Here is a 19,080-nt window from a genome sequence, read left to right as displayed (position 1 = left end):
GAAAAAGTTGGATGTGCCTGTGCTCTGCAGAGCAGCTTCCTGGTTCTGCTGTCACTCCTGTACCTACATAAAGGCTGCACAATTGGACCAGAGATTAAAAGATGACCCCTCAAAACCCAACCTTCAAACAGGCACCAATTCACACCTATCCCCAGTTCCTAGCAAAAAGCAAGGGCTCTCTGACAGGGATTATGCTCAGTTTTGCCACACTGAGGTGTGAACGTGCAAGAAGTGCAAACATCCTCTTCAGCCACCCTGCAGCAGTGCTCACTGAAACCTGAGCTGACTGGTTATCTCACACCTCTCAGGGATGTTGCTACCTGCTCTGTTATTTCCCACAAAAGCAGTGGGCTCTCTCTATCTGGCATCTGCAATGCAGACAAGCCCAGGGACAGCCACAGGCTTGCACCAACATCAAGGGGAAAAGTCCTTTCCCCACCCTTGAGACCTTCCCACACAGGCCCCTGTTCATCCTGACTCACTGGAAAATTTTAATTGCTGCACTGGGTTTTGCTTCTCCCTCTGAAATCCTTCATTATATTAGAGCTTGAGTCTCTAATGCATCTCACTCATTTCAGGGGAAAAACCATGTCCTCCCTACTTCGGCCTCATTCCCTCCAAGTTTTAGGGTGACCTGAATTTTGCAAAAAACACTGGTCAAGGTCAATCCCTTGCTGAGTTACTTCAGGATGCTGACTTGGAGCCCAGCACCAGTGGCAGACACTACTGTGAGCTTTCTAAATGAAACCCTAAACCCCAAGAAAAGTGAGAACTTGGGCAGGAAGTGAGAAACCCCAGTGATGTTCACTATTGGTGGTTTTGAACACTGAGGAACACACTGGGTCCCTGGCCAGCAGGTCATCTGAGCTCCTGCAGCAGGGCAGAGGGGGCTGGAGGTGCCAGGAGGACCCAGACCAGCTCTGATGCTCAGTCATTGATGATCATGCATTCAGCAGATGCAATGGATCACTGCCTTCAGACTTTTTTTTTTCCTACTGTGCAACCTTCACACATGGTTTGACTTTGGCAAATCTCCACAGAGCAGTGGTCACAGCCACCAAGATCTGGGGTGTTCAGCCACCTCATTGCCACCATGAGCTACAGGCTCTGGTGCCCACATCTTGCAGGGCTTATGCTTAAAAAAGGAGGTCATGAAATAACTCCAAAAAAAGTTTACTGTGGAAAGGTGGTGATGGGGAAAAAACCAGATCATTCTGAGAAAAAACAAAAGCTCTGATCTTGGGAAAACCCCACAGGGAGACAACACTAAAGAAAGCCAACAGAACTGGCCCTCTCTGGTCCTGCTCTGCTGTCTGAGCTGTAGTTTGCTGTGTTTAACTCAGAACAGTTTCTGTTTGTCAGTTTGTGCACAGCAGGAGGACAAGGGACCCAGTTCTGACCTGCGCTGTGGGAAGGGAAGGCAGGAACCTCTCTGCTGCTGGAAAGGGAGCTACAGCTCTCTCTTGACAGAGCAGCTGGGCCTCACTACAGGAGGGACACAAAGCTTCAAGACAGTCTCAGGACACTTTCAGAGATGGCTTTAGTGCACCCTACAGCAGCCCCTCAGCATCTGGGAGGCCTGGTACCCTATGGGCACAGGTCTCCCAGCCTCACTGTTCAAGAAAGCTGACCTGCTCCATGGAATAAATTCAATTCTGCCAAAAGCTTCAGATACAGACTTAGGAACAGATCCTCTCCTTAGTCCCGGGATGGCATTGCAGAGCCTGGCATGCATCTTTCTCTCACAAAGGCCCAGTCCCTTGTGAAATTCCCTCTAGCTGCAGCAGCAGCAGAATCTGTCAAACATGGATCAGTTTGGGAAAATCTCAGTTTTTTAAGGCATAAGGTCTGTGTAGGCTGTGACACAAATGCTCTCTAACAGTTCCAAAATCTCCTAAAGCTCCACGCTGGAAAAGAGTGACTGAGATGGTCTGGAAGAGCTGAGGTTTTACAAAAGCCACACATGAATTCAGTCAAGAAGGGTATGGAGGTCAATTGTCAAAAACCATTCATTTTAGACTACGTAGATCAAGCTGGCAAAGCAGCAACCCCAGGAGTATGCAAGGAGCAGCTCCTGCCTGGTGCATGGCTCAGCACTGAGAGACTCACCCAGCAAGTGTGGCTGAGTGAGAGACAAGAGCAACCCCCTGTCAGCTCCTCATTCCACCTCTTACACGTGGTACCTGAGGAGCCTGTTAGGAAAAATCAAGCTTTTATGACAACTGACAGAAACAAGCTCTCTGTCAGGTCAGACAAAAGTCTCTGCTTTTGAGTCATATCCTGGATGTCACTCGGGATAACACCTTGTTAATTTAACACCAAAATTTTAGCTGAAAATTATTAAGATTGACTGCCCAATGAAAGCTTAGAAAAAGTAGTTGAGATTATTCCCCGAGTCCCATCAGTGTGGGGTATAAAGATTCCAAATTTTGTGTCACAATGGCTGTGGCAATGCCTCCATGTGTGCACCACAGAGCAGCACTTGCACTCCTCAGCTGAGACTTACAGGCAGAATACAGGAAAATTAAAGACTTTTTTAAGTCCCCAGACCAGCACACTGAGAAAGTGGCATGAAGCAGAGGACAAAAGGGCCCTCTGACCATTACTGCACACTCTGCAGCAGAACTCCTGCTCCAGTGCACCTTTTCTCAGCAGGTGTATTGAACACACAACAACCTGAAAGCTCCTCATGAAAATGATCACTCAGCAACCATTTAACTGAGATCAAAGTTCTTATAAGAATTCCTCTCTGATAACACTTGAGCACTTCCAGAGCCCTGAAGTTTTATAGTCAACACCTGTACCAGGGCACAGAGGCAGGAGGGTCACTCCATCCCTGGCACTGCTCACAAGCACAAAACCCAGGCACCAAACCCAGGCTGCTGCAAGGAGCTGGTGCAGATCTTGGTTTCATAGTACAAGAGGTTTGTAAGGAACAGGGGTTTCAGGCAACTCCCCCTGCTCCTGCCTTCTTTTCCACTGCCCCTCTAAGACCCTGATCTGATCCCTCTCCTCAGAATCAAAATTTGTAGCTGGAAGGGGGGAAAGTTCTGGAATAACAACCCAGAGAAAAAGAATCCCACAATGCATTTATTCCTCACACATTTGACTTTAAAAGGCAGATCAGATCCTGGCTCTCCCCTCTTATGTGGCTGCACAACAGTGGCACCCCAGTGTGCCTCTGGCTGATGTTCCAACATTCTTCCTTTAATCCCTGCCTTTGACACACAGGTAACACCTGCTCCTCACATCCCTAATTACCAACTTTTCCAAGGATAATGCAGGACAGTGCCTTGCAATGCAGTCTGAATCTGTAAGATTTTGTTATAAAGGTGCTGTCATAACATTTCTCAAGATTAGCTAACAGAATTCACAGGTAAAAAAATACCAGGGTTGTTTTTTTTTCCTGAACTCAGAGAATGTCCAGGAGACTTTGGCACAATACTGCACAGGGAGAAAGTGGTGTGCTAGCCAGCAAGGCTCACTGCCAAAAACTGCACTTCTGCAACAGGTGCTTCAATCCAAGTACTGGTAGCTACAATAGCAGAAGTCTTAAAGACAAGTGTGCAGGCACTTCTATCAGTCCTGGCTTTTGTATTTATTTATTTATTTAAATTCTTATTTTTTAAAGAAATGCTAAAGTATATTTTACTCATTAGATGCCAGAAAATTAGCAATTTTCTCAAACAGGTTTCTCTCACTACAGTTTTTAATGCAGGATGCTGAGTTTTCTGTAGGATAAGCTCTAAAGTTGTGGTTTAAGGGAACTTCAGATTCAGGTATACTGAGCACAAAATGTTACAGGTTCCAGTGAACTCAATTCAATATGCAGGAATTACTGACAGTGCTTGTTCCAGATTTACACCTGTGCAGCTGTGATCAGAAACAGGTTCAGCTCTCCAAATGACAAGTCCTTTTGCATTGGGAAAGATCATATAACCCCCCCATCCCCCCCTTAAAGCCAGGCCTTGCAGCTTGCTTTTAAATTCAAGATCCTGTGAAGAAGAGCTGCTAAACACCCACACAGCTTAGTCTGGGGCATTTCCTAAGCCTCTAGTGAGAGCAAGCAGAACAAAGCTAGACTGAAGAGAGTTCTCACTTGCAAGAGGAAGAAAACACATTTGCATGAGCCACTTCAGTCCCACTTTTTTTTTTTTTTGCTCACTTTTGCATAAAGAGGCATCTGTGTCCTAGGCCCTTCCCCCAGTGACCTTTTGTTTTCAGCATGGCAGGATGCTGCAAAGGAAGGACCTGAGATGCAAAAACAGGCACAGCCTCTGGTCAGTGATCTCTCAGCAAGGGGGTATTAGCAGCTAGTGTTACCTACTATTTCTTCGTGTGGCTCAGTTAGCATGCTTATTATGTAAAGTACATATAGGTTGTTTAAAGACAAAGTTTTAAGTTTTAATCACTTATTGAAAAAAAAAAAAAGAATTTTGAAAACCTCCCTTATCCAGGACTTGACCCATAAGGAGACAAATAACAAGGCAAATGGCACTAACCCCTCCTCTATCATGCAGTTGGCTTTAATTTACAAGCAGAATGGGTCTCCCTTTTGTTCAGGCAAAAAAGCATCCGGCAGGGATGGGCTCCAGGGATTTACACTGAATGGGGGCTACAGAATGCTGGAAGCACACCCTGCCAAAGGCAGGCTCAGAGCACCAGGGCACCCTCAGCATTACCTGTCTATACGTGGGAATTGTCTCCAGATATACTTTCAGAGTCCAAGTCTGGCAGCTCTGTGTGGCCCTCTGTGGGGGCTGTTTGGCTCCAGCTGTCCGTACAGTCCGAGGCAGCGTCGTCCTCGCCCACCGTCACCTCCACCCAGTTCACCTCTGCGGGCTCCTCGTTCTCCTCGCTGCCGGGGCCCTCGTGGCTGTTGCTGCACTCCAGCCTCTCCACCCCCTCTGCCTGATTCCCCAGCAAGGAGTCCTTCAGTGGCTCACAGTCTCTTTTTGCTCTCACCACTGGTTTCCCCCCATTCTCTTCATTCAGCTTTTTATGCTCCTGGTAATGCTGCCGAGACACCTCATTACCATTCTTTGGACTCTCAATGTGTTTTGAGCTCTTTTTCTGGCTTTGCTTGTTGTGACCATCACCAGCACACTGCTGCTGATACTGGTCAATCCATTTAAGTGACCCTGTTCTCAGTGAAGACCGGTTTTCCTTGAACCAGCGAACGATTTCAGTTCTCGTGAGCCCAGTCTGAGATGCCAGCTGGTCATACTCCTGGGGTGATGGCCACTGGGTCCTTGCAAATGTGCTTTTCAACAGATGAATTTGCTCTTGTGTTTTCTTCAATGTGGTGGAAGACCCAGATAAAGCACCAGGGAGCTGAGAGCTGGTCAGAAGTTCTGCCTGACTTATTGCACCATTGGGAGTTCCCTGATCCTTAATTTTTCTGTATGATCCCATCGAGTCCAGGACAGCTTGCTCCATGCTGTCCCTTATCTTTCTCCTCTCAGAGAACCATGAATCTATCTCCCTCCTACTCAGCTTGGTCTCCACTCGAAGCCTGTCCAATTCTCCCTGGGTAGGAAAAGAGCATTTTAGGAAACTCTCCTCAAGGGCCCTAAGCTGCTCTTGAGTTTTCTCTTTGAATCTCTGGGGAGGAAGATCTGTGTAGGGGTGAAATGACCGGCCATGTCGACCAGCTGAAGGTGCTATTTGATCTTTCCCTAAAGCATCACCAGGAATTTGCACAATGCCCCTCTGACTTCTGTACCTGTGGTCACTGAACCACTTCTTGATCTCACTCCTGGAAAGCCCTGTTGCCTCTATAAGCCGGTAGACTTCTGCATCATCAGGAAACTGGCTTGCCATGAAACTGGCCTTCAGCTCTGCTATCTGCTCCTTGGTCTTTTTCCTCTCACTGGCTGGGGTCACTGGAACAGCAGTCACCTTGGCAGGAATCTCAGGCACCTGGACTACATGAGGACGCTTGGCCTCTGGGGCACTTGATAAGGTCTGTATTGTCCTCTTTTGGCCCTGGTTTGGGGCAACAGCAAGGGTAATTGGTGAACAGGAAACAGTTGAACCATTTGACACGGGAGTCAAAACCAGGCCAGTCTGGCCCAGTATCTGACAAGGCAAAGCTGTCTGGATGATGGGCTGTGGCATTTTTGCAGTTGCCAAAGGAGCTGGCAGGACGGTGATGGTCTGGGGAACTGCCTGGATAGTGCCATTGAACATCTTCTTCCTTGCTTCCTCCACTTCTTCAGGAGACCAACTTATACCGTGCTTCAAGCGCTGCGTAGCAAACCAGATTCGAATTTGTTCTTCAGGATGTTTGGATGCTGCCGTCAACCACGACAGCTCTGCTTGTGTTGGGTAAGGAAACTTATTAAAGGAGTTGATCATGGTTGCATTAGTGTCCAGTGCAGAGTTGTATTTGGTACTGTTCAGAGGGACCGGGACCTTGGGGACAAGGTTGATATTTGGTGGCAGCTGTACAGAGGGCATTACATGGGCTAACACATCATGGAGCAGGTCTCCATTTATACAGGCAATCGCTTCAGTGGCATCAGTGATGATGCGGGGCAGAGCGCCATCCACGTGGTTTTCTGTAACTCCCTCCTCTGGCTTTTTAGATCCCTTCTTGGCTTCCCCTTTAGGCTTTCCCAGCTTCATCACAGGTGGTTTATTTGCACTGACTCCCCCATGAAGTGAATCGTCACACTCTGGGTTCTCCAGCCCACTGCTGGTGACAGTGACATCGCTAGTGGCAGCCTCGATAGACTGCTCCAGGACAGTCTGATTATTGCGTTTAATTAACTTCAGTTTAAAGTTGGTCTCTCCCGGGTGGTACTTCGCGTTGTGGTCAGATAAAGAATCGTATTTTTTGGTTGTGAAGTTGCATTCAGCACAGACATACAGGGGGTTGAGAATGACATTTGGATGCTGGGTGTCAACGTGCTCTGTGAATTCATTCAGGTTTTGTGTCGAGTAAGGGCAGTACTTACACTCATAACCACCCTGGGGTTTCTTAGACTGATTTTCACCCGTGGGCTTCGCCTCCACCACCTCGCAGTCTTTGACTGAGTTTTCTGAAGGCCAGGTTTTTTTGGAGTCCTGCTGTGCTGCTCCGGTCCCTTTGTCTTTGGGAGCCTCTGCACCCTCGGCACCTTCCTGCTCCACGACCTCAGAGGTTCGCACCATACAGGGAGTTGTGGACTTTCTCTTGCTGGCCATGGCAGCTGCTGGCAGGGTGCTGCTGTCCCAGATGGTGGCTTCTTTTGACAGGGGGAGCAACCAACTCAGCAGATCTTGCAAACAGCTCCAAACTTCCCTGATTATTTGACTCTGTTTTGTTTAAAGACTTTCCATCCTGGCTGTGACCCTCAGCTTCGCCAGCAGACCCGTCAGCTGCATGACACCTGTGAAACAAAGCACATGTTGTTAGCCACTGATCAATAAAACACAGATTTAGCAGAAAGCCACAGCTCAAGGTGTGTGCATTTGCAAGGCATGTGCGTCAACATGCAACATTGAGTGCAACACTGTCAAACTCTTCTTCCTCCACGTCATCATTTTAAGAGTCAACAATCACCCCAAAAATGAGAAAAGTCATGGGTAATTTGCAATGAAGTGCACCACAGGAGGAAAATGACTGGAACAAATAAGATGAACAGACATAGAATTTTAATTTCCACTAGACTCAATGTGTTTAGTTAGGAAAAGAAGAAGATAGTCCTATAAATACTGCATCTTTTTATAGAAGCTGCAATTCTATTAATTACTATTTTGAAGCCTGCAGATTTGAAATTGAGTGTGATTTATATTAAACTTAATTACTTCCCACTGTCACTTACCTTGTAAATATGACTACTAAATGATTATGGTTACTAATGATGGGTGATTTCTAAATAAAGCTATAGGATCTGCCTTGGTTGTAAAAGTAGTGGCAGAAAGAAGAGTTAATGTAAATCAACACTTGCAAAGGTCTGTGTTTTGAGAAAAGGTAGGCTCAAAGAAACTGCAGCAGGAAACTACAACAGATTTGTGGAGGCCTATCAAGTCTTTTCCAGATGAGAAGTTCCCTTAAAACACCACTTCTCACTCAACATTGACAGAAACAGCTATCAAAGGCCACAGAAGCCCTCAGATTCCTTTTAAACAGGGTCCCTTTCTGTGACCCCAGATAATGTCCCAACTTGTGCATGTCACTCCCTACAGAATTAAAAAAAAACCAAACCAAAACATTTTAAAGCTTTTTTTTTTAATGCTGAAGCACTTCTGAAAGTTCCCAAATGCACAATTTCTGAAGGATAGGAGAGTCATCAGTCAGAACAAGCAAAAAAAAATTACACTAGCTTTTTTAGGATCTACACACACTCATCAGGACTGGATGAAGGGAAAAAGAACAATTTACTTGTCAAAAGAACTTAATTAATAAATTAAAAAAAAAAGATAAAAAAGGTCACTTCCCTATTTGACAAGATGCTTTTTAAAATTTATCACAAATTCAAATTTGTTATTCTTCCTGGTCAGATGGTCTCTGGTTTCATAATACGTCTACAGATGTAGAAAGTATTGATGGAAAACTCAGATTTAACAATCAAGAAGCTCTTGGAACACTGGTGTTCACAAACTGGAGGAGGATGGAAAGGGGAGATTTGCAGAGTGGGTCAGGCCTGCACTGAGTTCTGCAGAAGTGCTCTAAATGGATAATTTGAACTAGAGAGCCAATGTATCCCTATCCCTACTCCTTGCAGGGGGGACAGACTGGATGATCTTTAAAGATAATTTCCAAACCAAACCATGACCTCATGTCTAACCAAATGCACGTTTGCTTATTGTGAATATTGTAAATTATAAGCTGAATCCTGAAACAAAGACATGGAGATCTAACAGAATAAAATATCACTGCAGTCACATCTGGACACAGCCAACATCAGCAGAGACTTTATAACCAGCTGAGTGCTGTCCCTGTATCTGCTCCTCTCACTGGAGCCTTGGCTTCATGACAGAACCTGTGAAAGCAGCCACAGCTCCTTGCTTGTGTTTGCAGCTCAGGAACTCTGCAGCTCTCCAGAGCACAGTGCTGCTGCTCTGCCTGTCACAGAGCATCCCATTCCTGTACACATGGAAACTCTAACCATACCCTGCCAGGGGAAGCAGCCCCAGCTGGGGATAAGAGCAGGGATGGCAGTTCCCAGCTCTACAAACTCAAAATCCAGCAGGAAGCAATTCCCCGTACAGGGAATGCTCGGTGTCTGGATTCACCACGCAGCGCCTTTGGGTAAGGCTCTGGTGACACTCAGGCTGGGAGACAGCACACACACCCTGGAGAAGATCCCATGCATGTTTCCTACAGTGCAGGTGCCTCTGCATAGCTGCCCACTGCCTTGTGCTCACAGCCACCGCCCCCCTGCAGCTCCCAGCCCTGCCACGCCCAGGCACGCTCCCGCACACCTGGGGAAGCACCAGAGCACCTGGCTGACCTTCGAGGGTGCATCTGAGCTCCAGGAGCTTCCCTGGGAAACAGAGCACATCTGCTGAGCTCTGTGAAACAGGCATGGGGCTGCCCACAGGCTTGCTTATGGCTCTGCCTTGGTCAGGGTGACCCAGTGCCACTCTCCCTAACCTAGGACCACCAACATTGTCACCACCATTCCTCAAAGCATTTGCCTCTGAGCTAACATTTCCTTTTCTGCTTCCTTTTTTTTCCCTTTCTGCCTTTGAATGATAAACAAACAGAAGAACAGTGAAAGCAATGATGCCTGGTTTTCTGTACATTTGTGCCTATTTACCCTTGAACTGGATCACACTGATCATTCTCTATCATTTCCACATATTCCTTCAAAATTCCCCTTCTACTTTGCCTCACAACTGTCCTTCCACAGATATTCTGGCTGTGATCTGTGACTTGCTGTGTCCCACTGCAGGTGGGATCCCAAGCTAGAGACAAACACACGCCTGTCCAGTGCCCATCTTCCCGATCACTTATTTTCAACTGTGCTTGCAGAAAATTAATTTGCTTTGAGGCTTCTTCCCTTACACCAAATTTGGCTGAAACAGACCAAAAGATGAGAGAGACAGGGCCAGAATGGGCTCTGCAAGCCCAGCTGGTGCTGTGAACAGGGTGAAGGTGATCAGGTCATCTCACTCTCCTCTGTAGATCCCACATTTGTGATACTGACTTTCCGAGAGGAGGGAAGGGAGGTGCAAGGCAGTGTCCTGGCCAGGGTAATGAAGATGGAGCCTGGCTCCTGAGATGCTCCTCTGAGTCTTGCTCTGCCTCCCAGGCCACAGCTGCACCTAATGGTCTGCTCCTGATTTAATGCATGACCTCGTGCAAAATTCATGTGGCAACATCAGCAAAAGGAAGAAAATTCAAAGGACATCAAAGACAGAGCAAGGCTTATTTATATTTCACTGAACTCCCCCCACCTCCACAGGAAGAAAAAGCTAGGAACATAAAGGAATGTGATGGAAGACAAAGAGTGGAGAAGGAGAAACATCTAGGTTACAGCTTTGAATCAATCAAAGGTTTCTTAAAAGTCAGACTAAATGTTTTGAATTCCTCAGTCTCTGGAAGCTCAGCAAACTCTCTGCTGCACCAAGCTCTCAACTCTCATGAGGACAGGAGAACTGTCCTCAAACAAGGATGCTCTGATACAGAGGAAGGGCCAAGGTCCCTTCAAAACATATCTAAGTGCGTGGAAAGATGAAAAAATCAGTCTTCTACAGTTTTTCCAGAAAATTTCACAGATTATTTCTTCTCTTCCTTCTTCCTTTCCACAGAGTGGTTTTCTGCATGTCTAATTGCTGGCTTTCTAACCCTACACTTTGGGTAGGTTTTTCTGCCACATGAGAATCATGCTGCACCACAGAAATCAAGCACAAGTCAAATGCTTCTTTTGAGAGGTCAATAAAATAAACAAATGACTTTTAGTCTACAATGTGTAGTCTTGGGCACTCATAACTAGCTACAGTCTTTGTCCCTTTCACCCACACCCTGAATGATGGGGAGGAGGAGAAGATCAACAGGTCAGGTCTCCTTTCCTGAGCAAGGAGAGTTCATTGGCATCTCCAAGCAGTAGCTCCTGCAGGACCTCAGTAAGGATGTCATTTGGGATAAAGCAAGAGGAAGCTCCAAAAGAGGACTGGACCCCCACACCCAAAGCCACATCCTTAGGAGATGCATCATGTACATTTGCAGGCACTGCCACAGCACATCCCAGAATGTTAGAGAAAGCAGCAAGAGCATCTCACAGCTTTCAAACATGAGCCACTTGCCAGAAAATCAAAGGCCCAGCACACAGCTTTAAATATGCAGTGTGGCTCCTGACAAAACTGGTAAAGGATGCCACCTCAGCTCCTCCAATGCAAGGCTCAGCCACTGGCACAGCCTGGTGGCAACCTGAGCTGCAGCTCACTCCCTGAGCCCTGTCCTCAGGAATGCATCCTCCCAGGGCCAAACCCACATCTGATATTCATGGTGCAGGGCTGCACCATGGCCAGGTCAATCTCCATCCCTAAAGCTGGCCCTGTTCTCCTTATATTTTGTTATGGACAGGACTGTGGACAAGTAACCTGTATTTTTGGGCTGCTGCCACTGTGGAGAGCCCGCAGCAGTGAGGGGCAGGGCCATGTCAGCAGCTGCCTTGGGAGCTCACTGTGTCCTCAGGGGGCATGGGGAGGGAAGAGTCGTCATCCCTCCAGCTCACCTGCCACATCTCTTGTCTCCCCATACTGCAGGGTGTTGGAAGAAAAAAAAAAAATCTCATTTTTTGAATTTTCTTTTTAAATTAACAAATGCACAAAGCAGCAAAAGGCAACTAGGTGAAAAAACAAAAGTGCTTGGCTCCAAGTAGAATCTGTCATTGTGAATGAGGTTTAAACCAAACCACAGCGAACCTGTGTGCAGGAACAAAACCTTTCAATCTGCTCTGCTTCAGCAAAGCCATCCAGGACAGGAGCACACAAGTTCGAAGCAATGCCTTCTTTTAAACTTATCTCTCCACAAAGTGTGTCACAGCACTTATGACTGAGGGCCTAACCTGTCTTCTTTTAATTTCTGAAATTTGTTTAAATAATGAAATAATCCAGCCAGAGTCCTCTGATCAATGGAACTCCTGTTAAAACAGCTACAGAGCATTTGACAAGAGAATGAAGTGAGATCGTAATGGCAACTCTGTGCTTGACTGAGGAAATGCCAGATTTCCTATCCTGGCCCCAGACTGGGGAAACTGCAGAGAATCACACAGGAAAAACAAACAGGGTTTTTAGGCCTGGCTGGCACTGGAAAATGCTTGCCTCTGTAGCAAAGCCACCTTCCATCAGCATAAGGGAACTGTACAGTGCAAGCTAAGGGATGATAAAAACAAATCCAAAAGGTTTCTCTTGCTGAATATTGAAATGTTCTCACTTTCTCACATCTTTACCTGGTGCACATAGCTAAATTTTACACCCGACTTCCACCACAACAAAAGGCAAATATTTGGGTAGAAACTGAACTCCTTTATCTGCACTGCTGTTCCCACAGGCTCCTCCAAGGTGGTGGCAGAGCAGGAATTTTCCATGGCACCTGGACACAGCTCAGTTGTAGAAAGCATCATTTAAAACCCTGTGAGCTCGAGAAGTGGTAGGGCAGGGGGGAGATAGGCAGAGATGCTGCTTGTTTTCCCTTACACCACAAAACATGAATGAGTCTGGAAAAGGCTGTCTAAAGAGAACCAGATTTGAAAGTATGTCTAATTCAAAAGCATGAAAAACTTTAATTTTCGCAGAAAGGAAAAAGCACATCAGAATTATCACTGCTTTGTGCTGCACCTTGCTTTCAGCCAAGGGCTGGAGTAAAGAAAGAGGTTGAACCTCCCAGGCAGTGCAAATGGATCTTTACTTTTCACAGATAAACCTCACTTTTAAGAACAAACAAACAGAAAAAACCCAAACACTTTAGGGACACTTGTGTAATTTGCCAATAAAATCTTTCTTTGTTTTTTCATCTTGCTGCGTTGTTTGCTCTGCCCTGTGCTGGCAGAGAGTTCCCAGCACCTGGCCTCATTTGAAAATGAACAGTGGGAAAACCACCAGCATGAGGATAACTGCAAATAAGCACACAAATATATAGCAGAGCTCATTTGCAAGGGCTGGCTGATGTTTGAAGAGGGTGGAAACATTTTATTTTACTGCTCAGGAGCTCAGTCTCCACAATCAGCATCCTCTCTGCTACACAGGACAAGCAATAGCAAATTACACCCTTGTAATTTAACACCCACACCCCCCTTGTCTGAAGATGACATTTTATATCACAAAGGTAAAAACTCCTCCTTGGAGCTTTCCCACACCCCTTCCCCAGCTTGAGGACACAGCAGCAGTAGGAGAGGAGGAGCACAGAGCTCACCAGCCAGGACTTGTTGGGCACAAACTGTTCAGTCCCTGGCTTCTTGTGGAATACCACCCCACTTCATTTCACAGCAAGCGGATCTCAGCAAAGCTCAACAGAGATGCCAGGCTGTGGCCTGGGACAGCAGGCAGTGTCCACCTGCTGATCCCCACCTTGCAAACACTGCAGGCTGCTTTGAAGGCACAGACACCTTGCAAACACTGCAGGCTGCTTTGAAGGCACACACACCACCTGCACCATCCTTTTTCCTGAGCTGAAGGATTTGCCACCCCTTCCAGGACGTGTGACCAACCACACCATGAGGGACCCCAGTGACTCTGCTCCTTCCTGGATACCTTCAGCCATCTCCTCTCACAACTTTCCAAACCTGGGGGTCCTTGGATGCAAATGGTGTGTCCCTCTGTGTGCCTCAGACTTTAACACTGTGTGGCTGCCCAGAACTCATACTCAAGTTCAGAGCAGAACAGAAACTACCTGATATTACCTGACAGCACCATGAATCCCCCTTGACCACCTGCTCTTTGTCCAGGAAGGGGCTGCAGCAATGCAAACAGAGGCAGCACAGGACAGAGCTGCCATCCTGCTCCCCCCCGAGATGCTGAGCTCACGTTCATTAAATCTGTGGTAACGTTTTTCTCCTACAAGCACAAGAATGAGAGGGGAGATTCACATTTCACAGTGCAAAAAAAGAAACATGCCTAGGGTGATGTTCCTCCTTCCTTACAACTGCTTTCAGCATGCAGCTGCTACAGTAATATCAAAAAGCACATCAGCAAGCACAGCAAAAAACATGCTGTTGCTCTCCTCTGTGATAAAACACTTAAGAACATTGCTTAATTACATACAGAAGAATAAGTGGAAGCAAACCAGGGCAAATAATTCCTGCATGATTGTGACTGTAATGATTCACAAAAAAACCCAACAAACCCACACAGAAAGAAAGGCAGGGTTTGTGAATTAGGGTAGAGCTTTTAAAACAGCATTTAAGTCAGGCCAGATAGAGCTCCAACATCTCTACAGGTTTTTGTAAGCTGAATAAATCCCCATTAAAGGGGAGGTATGCAGACTGTTATAGTAATAATTTTTGCAGACATGAATAAATAAAATTGAAAGTTTGCATATGTTGGTGTAGACATCTCTAATTATAAAAAAAATCCCACATAGATATCTGTGGGATGCTGTGACCACGAATATTTTTCTACAGGAAAGCAGCAATGGATAATTTTTGTTTCTTTAAAGGATCAGAGACTCACACCTTCCAAAGGTGATCAGGAAACCAAAGTGCCTTTGGGATTCCTGACTTCCCCAGCAACAAGTTCTGTGAAACTGGATGTCAACACATGAATGGGAGCAGGAACAAACCCAGTGCACATCCCACCTCTGCCCTGCATCCCCCTACAGCACAGTCACTGAGAGACTCTGCGAAAACACAAAGATAAAACAAGAATAAAAAGTTTTGGTGGGCTGAGGGTAGAATGAAAGGGTTTTTGAAAGGCACCAACAGCTGTAGAAAATCCCAGAGAACTGCATGATGAAATTACTCACATAAAAGCTGCCTCTTAACATTAACAGCTCAGCTGTGACATGACCACTATGTAGAGATAGAAAAACTCACTCTGAAAAACACAGGTATTTTGGGGGGAAAAAACGTCTTTGTAGGCTTCACCAGAATAGGATGTGTGGCAGCACCATGAAATAGGCTTATTTCAGTGTACACTGCTAACAGGCTGTTCTTTTGAAATAAAATGTTCTCATTCAAGCTGCTGTTAAGCCGAAGATGTGGGGAAAATGGTGGTATGAACACAAGAGGCCAACCCGTCCCCAGAAAAGGGGAAGTTGAATATTGCATGCTTTGAATTTTCTATTATAAGTACCAATCTGCAATCACTGGCTTGTACTTTTTTTGCCTTTTTTTAAATGCAGGCTTAATTCAGTTGCTAAAAACTAGATTAGGTCTGACCAGCTTTTTTGCTTTCTGAAAAAAATCTACCCATGATTAGAAACTGCACTTTACAAACTGATTCATGCCCTGAAAAAATACTTATATTGTAGCAACAGTCACTTATTCCACCTAAAACACGGTCATAATCTCAGTGAAGGGCAGGAGATGGTCCTTCTCCAGGAGGGCACACACCAGAGCAGGAGGGAGAGCACTGGAGTGGGGACAAAATCCACATTTCCCTCCTTCCCAGCCACTGCTTTCTCCTCCAGAAAAGGGGCTGGCAACCCACAGCTTGCACACAAAAAGGGACATGTGGGTAACTGTGGTCACTGCAGCTCCCATTTCTTTGTGAGGTTGGTGCAGTCTGGGAAAAGCTTTTATTCCTTGCACTGTGAGCTCCTGCCAGAGGCACCCAGACCTGCTGGACCCCTGGCTTGGCTGCTGCCCTGCTCTGGAATCACAGATGCTCAGGGACACAAAAGGAGCCCAAATCCCAGCGGCACCTGGCTGTGCCCTCCACACCCAGAGGGTGATGGTGGAAGCCCTGCTGAGGCCTTGCTCTCTCCTTTGGGAAGGATGAAAACAAACTGAGCTGTTCCAAGCAAGATGATGAACAAACAACCCGTGCAAGATACAGCCAGACACATCAGCAAATGTTCTCAACACCCACAGAGGGGCTGATCCTCTGTCCAACACCCTCCACTGGCGGCTTCCAGGGGCAGAAAGCATCAAAATAGCAATCATGTACCTTGTCAAAATTATCTCCTTTGATCAGTGGCGTGTTCAGTGGTTACTCCTAGGGTGGGTACTTGCATGTTCAGAAGAGAGAAATAAAAACCAACAGACTTCTTACAAGAAAAACAGAAAAGCTATAAAAACATTCATTCTAATAAGTTTAATTACTTGTCTGTGCAACTCATTGAGTTCTCATCATTGGACTAAATTAAAGTCACTGGATATAAATAATTTTTCATACTGAGTTTTCATCCAGCATGATGTGCTAGGAGGACAAGAGACTCACAGACACAAAGTAAAAATTATCTGTTCTGCTTAGTGGGTTAATGTATCTGTCTTTTACTTTACGCAGAAAAAAATAGTTTATCCTGTTAGAATGTTCAGCTGAACTTATTTTCAGATACACTTTAAAGAGCAATATTTTTTCTAGGAAATGGTGGATATGTTAAAATAAGTATTCTTTGCTTAAAACAGTTTTTATTAATAATTTCTTATTTGTTTAGATCAAATATCTAAACAGCAACATCTGGTCCACTTTCTCCTTCATGTCATCTGTCATTCCATAACACTTACACCTAGACAAGGAACAGCTGTACACATTTCCAATTTAACTATATATTTTATATATTATCATATATTTTTTCTCCTCAGATTTTATTGTTACTATAGAGACACTCTAAGTTAAATTCTTCCAAAGCAGAAAGAACACGAGCTGTGACAGAATCAAGACATTCAGTTTTTTTACTTTGCTTACAAAACTTAAGCAACAGTGCAAAGTTTTCCTGCTTTAGTAGTTCTTACACTACTTGGCTCTCTTCTCAAATTTTTCTGCTCTGGGAACCACAGCACCCTGCCTTTAGTCAGATGAGTGTCAACTTCTTCCAAAATAAAATTATCAAGGCACTCAAACAGGTAAATTGCAATGGGGAAAACAAAATAAAAATCACATGCACATTCTAGATGTCCTTCTTGCAAGGCTGCAAGGTTGAAATGAGCTCTAAATTTCTCCAAAAACACCCCAAGAGCTCTCACTTCTCAAGAAGTAGCCCCTAGAGCCCTGCATGCCTTGGCTCTGACACATACATGGCACACACCACAGCAGAAAATGGGAAAAAGCCCCCAGAGGACCTGATGGAGGGGAAGGAGACAAGGCTGAGGCCACAAGACTGTTTTGGTGACCACTCCTAAGAAGAGTTTAGATTTGAAGGTAAAAGAGAAGAAACTTGTGCCCCCAGCATGTCATGTCTCAGCAAGACAAGCAGCACACGCACCTCTGGGAGGTTTGGGCCAACTCTTTTTGTCCAATATGGGAAGCAGCCTTTCCATCAGCCTCATGCACCGCAACTGCAGCACTGAAAGAGTCTATGGAACTCCCAGGAGACAAGAAGGAGCTCAGTAATTAACAGAAAACATTAGTAACCTGCGTGTCTATAGCTGCACAGCTCCCTGTTTGACTCACTCACCATGTATTAGAAAAGGCAGATGGTTTGTGATTTGTGCAGCTGATGAATCACTGCACCTCTTTCCTCCCTCCCAGTGGCTTCTCTCTGTATCTTCCCATTCCCCAGTGAGACCTACAGATTGGAGGATAACACACTACAAGCAGAGCAGCATAATGTCTCCTGCCACAGGATGGTTTTACCTGTGGCCCACAAGCACTGCTGCTCTCTCCTGTCCCATTTCCCTACCCACTCACCTACACACTGGTGAACTCAACAGCTATTGCTTCAAATTGTCTTCACTGACACTGCTTACACAGTCTGAACCTCTGCACTACTGGGAAAAGCTTTGGTACATGGTAATTTTGCCTTTTAAAACATCAAGTCTGGCTGATAAACTGTAACAACCAAAAATACCAATTTCCTGAATGGAAACTCTTGAGCTACAGTACCAGATGCTATTGAAGGAAGAAGCCCAAAAGCTGGGTTTGGGGTACAAAGATGTGTCTTGAAGCCCACCACACTGAGCACTTGCACAGCAATGAAAGGGAAATGTTCCACCTCAACACTTCCACAAGCAGGAGTTCAGACACACCTCTTTTAAAACAGGACCACTCCTGGAAACTGCCACACGCCTTTTCTCAGGACCTGAGCACCCAGTGACCTCCAAACTCAGCCAGGGGGTACCAAACAAATCTGATGTCCAAGGCACTTCAGGGCAGCTCCAATTTTAAGCACAGAGAGTCAGCTGCTGGCCTAACTCACACAATTCAGTGACCTGCTCTATTAGGAGACAGACACCGATGGTACAGATGAACCCCAATATTTCTAGGAAGACATTTCCTTTCTCAAACCTGACTCAATTTTGTCACTACTATAAACAGACCCCAAGCTCCTAGCCAAGACAGAGACAAAAATCAGCACATGGGAAAGTTGGCTGCTGCTGCTGCTGGTTAAGAGTGAGATGCTTGGGAGAATTCCATAGGCAGTGCTTCGTATCAGTCTGATCTCCTCAGCTTCCTGGTGATGAGCAGATTTGGTTCAACTGAAGGGCACTGCAAATATCTTGCTGTAAATAATTTTCACTCAGTCTCATCTTGCTGCATTTTACATCACCTTTTGTTGTGCTCTGCTTGCTTAAAGAAAAGGCTGTTTTAAAAGTGGCCTGGTGAAAAGCCTAAGTTCCACATTTAGAGGCTTTTCTTCTCTAAAAGCAGTGACATGACTTCTACCCACCATGTAAAACAAGTATTTTTTAGGTCCTATCCCCTCATGTAGGAGCCTGCCTTAGATAGTTAATGACCCATGGTGATCAGAGGATCCCACTGGTCCAATATTTGGAGGTTTTACAGCTGTTAAGATACCCATCCTCACAGCAGGATTGTGAGTTAAGGCACTGCTGTTATTCCCATTGCTCAAATGGGCAATTAAGGCATGAAGAGAACATGGCAGAGGCTTTGCTAAATGGCCAAGTCAATTTACAGCTTGCTGCCACCCAAACTGGGTATCAGAGTGCAAAAATCATGCCTTACCCAAGGTCTTCAGCAGGGCTGGAAAATGCATCGAGGTTTTTGGTTACTGCTCCAATCTCCAGTAAATTCAGGTTACTC

General features: G+C 45.7%; 1 protein-coding gene across 2 annotated transcripts in view; it reads right to left on the bottom strand.

Moving 5' to 3' along the window:
• Window positions 1–19,080, bottom strand: part of ZHX2 (zinc fingers and homeoboxes 2) — a 74,203-nt gene that overhangs the window by 1,686 nt on the left and 53,437 nt on the right. For both annotated transcript variants that reach the window (XM_058034731.1, XM_058034723.1), the window contains exon 3: window positions 4,683–7,376. In XM_058034731.1, the coding sequence (XP_057890714.1) occupies window positions 4,687–7,191 (2,505 nt within the window). In that variant the 5' untranslated portion in view covers window positions 7,192–7,376 and the 3' untranslated portion in view covers window positions 4,683–4,686. The remainder of the gene's footprint in view (window positions 1–4,682; window positions 7,377–19,080) is intronic.

Source organism: Melospiza georgiana, chromosome 1 (genome assembly GCF_028018845.1).
Source record: "Melospiza georgiana isolate bMelGeo1 chromosome 1, bMelGeo1.pri, whole genome shotgun sequence".
Lineage (NCBI taxonomy): Eukaryota > Metazoa > Chordata > Aves > Passeriformes > Passerellidae > Melospiza > Melospiza georgiana.
Note: the sequence above shows the minus strand (reverse complement) of the source record. Positions and strands in the feature narration are given on the sequence as shown.